The sequence below is a fragment of the Heptranchias perlo genome, chromosome 34 (assembly GCF_035084215.1).
Source record: "Heptranchias perlo isolate sHepPer1 chromosome 34, sHepPer1.hap1, whole genome shotgun sequence".
In the NCBI taxonomy this organism is placed as follows: Eukaryota; Metazoa; Chordata; class Chondrichthyes; order Hexanchiformes; family Hexanchidae; genus Heptranchias; species Heptranchias perlo.
This window is the reverse complement of record NC_090358.1, coordinates 29885415-29891414: the sequence shown is the minus strand read 5'-3', so window position 1 is coordinate 29891414 and position 6000 is coordinate 29885415. Positions and strand designations below refer to the sequence as shown.

Below are 6000 nucleotides of genomic sequence, written 5' to 3'. Positions count from 1 at the left end.
TGTCTCCGTGGGTGTGTGTGTGTGTGTGTGGGTGTCTGTGTGTCTCTTTGTGGGTGTCTATGTGTGGGTGTCTGTGTGTGGGTGTCTGTGTGTGTGTGTGAGTGTGTGTGTGTGTGTGTGTGTGTCTCTGTGGGTGTCTGTGTGTGTGTGTGTGTGTCTCTTTGTGGGTGTCTGTGTGTGGGTGTCTGTGTGGGTGTCTGTGTGTGGGTGTCTGTGTGTGTCTCTGTGTGTGTGTGTGTGTCTCTGTGGGTGTGTGTGTGTGGGTGTTTCTGTGTGTGAGTGTGTGTGTGTGTGTGTGTATGTGTGTCTCTGTGGGTGTCTGTGTGTGTGTGTGGGTGTGTGGGTGTCTGTGTGTCTCTTTGTGGGTGTCTGTGTGGGTGTCTGTGTGTGTGTGTCTCTGTGGGTGTCTGTGTGTGTGGGTGTGTGTGTGTCTCTTTGTGGGTGTCTGTGTGTGGGTGTCTGTGTGTGGGTGTCTGTGTGGGTGTCTGTGTGTGGGTGTCTGTGTGGGTGTCTGTGTGTGTGTGTGTGTGTGTCTGTCTGTCTGTGTGAGATGAGGGGGACTTCTTCAATTTACCATTTTCTTGCACTGATACTCCTTCCCTCCCCGTCCCCCCCCCGAGGGCAGGGACTCCTGGGTACAGGTCCATGAACACACAGCAGCCTCTGATACACTGGTGACTGTTCGTGGGGCAGCCTTGACAGTGAGTGTCTCGCTGATCAAGGGCAGAATCACAACTGAGTAACCCTGTCTTGCCTTTAAACCCACACACACACACACTGCCAGCAGAGGTTGCTGGGCACTGATTAGCAGTGACTGATCTTCCCCTCGTTAATCCATGGGCACTGAGGTCGACTGCAGCCCTCCCCCTACTGCCACCCCAGCTTAGACCAGCGGCCTCAGCACAGGCCACCATCAAACCTGGCACTTCCCGGGTCACGCCGAAGAAACCTGCTGAACCTCCGGTGAACAAACATTCCAAATTTTAATGTGTATTAACCAGCAGGAAATCAAAACAACTTGCATTTATATAGCGCCTTTAAAGTAATAAAACGTCCCAAGGCGCTTCACCAGAGTGTAATAGACAGAAATTGACACCTAGGACACTTGGTCAAAGAGGTGGGTTTTAAGGAGCGTCTTAAAGGAGGAGAGAGAGGTCGAGAGGTGGAGAGGTTCAGGGAGGGAATTCCAGAGCTTAGGGCCCAGGCAGCTGAAGGCACGGCCGCCAATGGTGGAGCAATGGTGGATGCACAAGAGGCAAGAATTGGAGGAGCGCAGAGATCTCGGAGGGTTTGTAGGGCTGGAGGAGGTTACAGAGATAGGGACGGGGTGAGGCCATGGAGGGGATTTGAAAACAAGGAGGAGAATTCTAAAATCAAATAACGATTTACCTGTTCTTGGCCACTGGAAGTGCAATCTCAAACTTTGCTAAAAACTGGAAATATTGCTCCTCGTTCTGCTCCGTGAAGCCAGTCCCGACCAGCAGCGTCCTCAGCTCTGCCACTTGTATCAGCCCATTCTTTGCGATGGAGCGCGAGGCTTTGATGTTGATAATTCTCTCCAAGCATTCAGATAACCACACCGGATGCAGGAAGTAGAGGTTCCGCAGTCCGTGGCTCGTGTCTGGGAAATGCAACACTGCTCCAGTCTCTATAAGGAAGGCAAGAGCTGCCAAACAAACAGAGAAACAATTCAGCAGGTCATTACTCCGGTTACCTCACACTCTGGCCTTTTACCATATTGTTTTGTGCAGCAGATTTCCAACGTGTAGACAATAAATTTAACGTTTTCTATTTGGCAAATATTGAGAAAGGATTGATAGAAACAATTTACAGGGCTCGAGGGGAAGTGTAGAATTGAGCAGTCATCAGGTTTTTATTCAAAATTTCAACACAGATTACCAGTCTGTAAATCTTCAAAGTCCTTGATGTCATTGTCAGGAGTCTGCTGCACAATCTCCTCCAGTTGTTGGTCAGTTAAGTACTGGACTTCGTTGCTGTAACTTCTTCTCTGTTGTTCCTTCAGGACAGCATTCCGCAGATTGACGTGACTCCGTGGTATCTGTAAGGGGGATCAGTGTTACCGCACAGTAAAAGAAAGAACTCACTTACTCCTCAGGACATCCTTTACAGCCAATGGAGTACTTTTGAAGTGTAGTCACTGTTGTAATGTAGGAAACGTGGCAGCCAATTACACACAGCAAGGTCCCACAAACAGCAATGTGTGCGTCTCTGTGTCTGTGTTACAAACAAGGGCACACAGGGCTTGGGTTTAACATCTCATCCGAAAGGCGGCACCTCCAACAGTGCAGCGCTCCCTCGGTACTGACCCTCCGACAGTGCAGTGCTCCCTCGGTACTGACCCTCTGACAGTGCAGCGCTCCCTCAGCATTGCCCCTCCGACAGTGCAGCGCTCCCTCAGCACTGACCCTCCGACAGTGCAGCGCTCCCTCGGCATTGCCCCTCCGACAGTGCAGCGCTCCCTCAGCACTGACCCTCCGACAGTGCAGCGCTCCCTCGGCATTGCCCCTCCGACAGTGCAGCGCTCCCTCAGCACTGACCCTCCGACAGTGCAGCGCTCCCTCAGCATTGCCCCTCCGACAGTGCAGCGCTCCCTCAGCACTGACCCTCTGACAGTGCAGCGCTCCCTCGGCATTGCCCCTCTGACAGTGCAGCACTCCCTCAGCACTGACCCTCCGACAGTGCAGCGTTCCCTCAGCACTGACCCTCCGACAGTGCAGCACTCCCTCAGTACCGACCCTCCGACAGTGCAGTGCTCCCTCAGTACTGACCCTCCGACAGTGCAGTGCTCCCTCAGTACTGACCCTCCGGTAGTGCAGCACTCCCTCAGCACTGACCCTCCGAAGTGTAGCGCTCCCTCAGCACTGACCCTCCGACAGTGCAGCACTCCCTCAGCACTGACCCTCCGACAGTGTAGCGCACCCTCAGTACCGACCCTCCGACAGTGCAGTGCTCCCTCAGCACTGACCCTCCGACAGTGCAGTGCTCCCTCAGTACTGACCCTCCGATAGTGCAGCGCTCTCTCAGTACTGACCCTCCGATAGTGCAGCGCTCTCTCAGTACTGCACCGGGAGTGTTGGCCTAGATTATGGGCTCAAGTCAAGTCAAGTCCTGCAAGGTGAATTTAAGGAGTTAGGAGATAAATTAAAAAGCAGGACTTCAAAGGTAGTGATCTCAGGATTACTACCAGTGCCACGTGCTAGTGAGTATAGGAACAGGAGAATAGACAGGATGAATGCCTGCAGGGATGGTGCAGGAGGGAGGGATTTAGATTCCTGGGATATTGGGACCGGTTCTGGGGAGGGTGGGACCTGTACAAGCGGGACGGGTTACACCCGAGCAGGACCGGGACCGATGTCCTCGTGGGGGTGTTTGCTAGTGCTGTTGGGGAAGGTTTAAACTAGAGTGGCAGGGGGATGAGAACCTTAGCGGGGAGTCAGAAGGGAGTAAAGTTGAGAGCAGCAAGAGAGGGGAAGACCCAGGGGAAATTTACAATACAAATAGTACAAACAGTTGTTCAAGAACAAGTGAAAGGGAAAAGCGTAGAGCAGCAGAAAGCAAGTGTACTTTAGGCACGACAGATAAAGTGAAAACTAGAAGGCGTAAGGCGATTAACCCAGCATCAAAGCTGAAGGTCAGGCTAGGGTGTGTGGCCCAACTAAGAGTTCTATATACAAATGCACAGAGTATAAGGAATAAATTAAATGAACTACAGGTTCAAATTCAAATTGGAGGGTATGACATGATAGCTATTACTGAGACATGGCTGCAGGATGGTCAGGATTGGGAACTAAATATACCGGGTTATAAGGTCTACAGGAGAGACAGGGAACATGGAAGAGGGGGAGGAGTAGCCTTAATGATTAGAGATGAAATCACTTCAATGACAAAGGAGGATATAATGAGAGGTAAGCAGCCAACAGAGACCTTATGGGTTGAATTGAGAAATAGGAAAGGATCTAAGACTATAGTGGGAGTTGTGTATAGGACCCCTGGCAGCAGCTCTGAAGTGCTAGATTGTATAATTGCAGAGATTAGACAAGCGTGTAAGAAAGGCATAGTGGTCTTAATGGGGGACTTTAACCTTCACATAGATTGGGAAAAGCAGACTAGCAACTGTCAGAAAGGGAGTGAATTTCTTGAGTGTGTCCGGGATAGTTTTCTACAGCAGTATGTCCTAGAGGCAACAAGGGGGCAAGCCATACTAGATTTAATAATGAGTAATGACCAGATTTAGTTAACAGCTTAACTGTGTGTGAACATCTATCCAATAGTGATCATAACATGATCGAGTTCAATGCAGTGTTTGAAAGGGAAAAAAGTGAATCAGCTGCTAAGATTCTAGACTTGGGCAAGGCCGACTTCAATGGGATGAGACAGAGACTGTCCACAGTAAACTGGGCAAATCTGTTAATGGGTAAAACGACTGATGATCAGTGGGAAATGTTTAAAGAAACATTTAACGAGATACAGAATCGGTTTATACCCCTGAGGGGCAAGAACTCTACTTGCCAAAAAAAACAGCCATGGACAACTAAAGAGGTAAGGGACAGTATAAGACATAAGGAAAGGGCATACAAAAAGGCAAAAAATGGCACAGATCCTGGCGAATGGGAAAGACACAAAGATCAACAAAGGGTCACAAAACAGATAGTAAGAGCTACAAAAAGAGAGTTTGAAAAGAAACTCGCAAGGGATATCAAAACCAATACGAAGAGCTTTTATAGTTATATTAGGAAAAAGAGGGTGGTCAGGAGCAGTGTTGGCCCCTTAAAAACTGAAAGTGGGGATATTGTCATTGACAATGGGGAAATGGCGGACATGTTGAACGATTACTTTGCGTCAGTATTTACAGTAGAAAAAAAGGATAGCATGCCGGAAATCCCAAGAAAACTAATATTGAATCGGGGACAGGGACTCGATAAAATTAACATAAGTAAAGCAACAGCAATGAAGAAAACAATAGCACTAAAGAGTGACAAATCCCCAGGACCAGATGGTTTCCATCCCAGGATTTTAAAGGAAGTAGGTGAGCACATTGCAGATGCCCTAACTGTAATCTTTCAAAGTTCTCTAGATTCAGGAACTGTCCCTCTGGATTGGAAAATTGCACATGTCACTCCGCTTTTTAAGAAAGGAGAGAGAGGGAAACCAGGGAATTATAGACCAGTTAGCCTAACATCTGTTGTGGGGAAAATGCTGGAGTCTATAATTAAGGATAGTGTGACTGAACACCTCAAGAATTTTCAGTTAATCAGAGAGTTGAATTTTTTGAAGAGGTGACTAAAGTGGTGGACAGGGGAATGTCAATGGATGTTATTTATATGGACTTCCAGAAGGCATTTGATAAGGTCCACATAAGAGACTGTTAACTAAGATAGAAGCCCATGGAATCGAGGGAAAAGTACAGACTTGGTTGGGAAGTTGGCTGAGCGAAAGGCGACAGAGAGTAAGGATAATGGGAAGGTACTCACATTGGCAGGATGTGACTAGTGGAATCTGTCTTGGGGCCTCAATTATTCACAATATTTATTAACGACTTAGATGAAGGCATAGAAAGTCTCATATCTAAGTTTGCCGATGACACAAAGATTGGTGACATTGTAAGCAGTGTAGATGAAAACATAAAATTACAAAGCGATATTGATAGATTAGGTGAATGGGCAAAACTGTGGCAAATGGAATTCAATGTAGACAAATGTGAGGTCATCCACTTTGGATCAAAAAAGGATAGAACAGGGTACTTTCTAAATGGTAAAAAGTTAAAAACAGTGGATGTCCAAAGGGACTTAGGGGTTCAGGTACATAGATCATTGAAGTGCCATGAACAGGTGCAGAAAATAATCAATAAGGCTAATGGAATGCTGGCCTTTATATCTAGAGGACCAGAGTACAAGGGGGCAGAAGTTATGCTGCAGCTATACAAAACCCTGGTTAGACCGCACCTGGAGTACTGTGAGCAGTTCTGGGCACCGCACCTTT

At 48.0% G+C, this 6000-nt stretch overlaps 1 protein-coding gene across 1 annotated transcript in view; it reads right to left on the bottom strand.

Moving 5' to 3' along the window:
- lrrk1 (leucine-rich repeat kinase 1) overlaps positions 1-6000 on the bottom strand; it is a 479049-nt gene that overhangs the window by 215013 nt on the left and 258036 nt on the right. The window contains exons 19-20 of the mRNA XM_067971653.1: positions 1900-2059; positions 1390-1666 (exon numbers count right to left, since the gene is read on the bottom strand). Coding sequence (XP_067827754.1) covers positions 1390-1666; positions 1900-2059 — 437 coding nt within the window. The remainder of the gene's footprint in view (positions 1-1389; positions 1667-1899; positions 2060-6000) is intronic.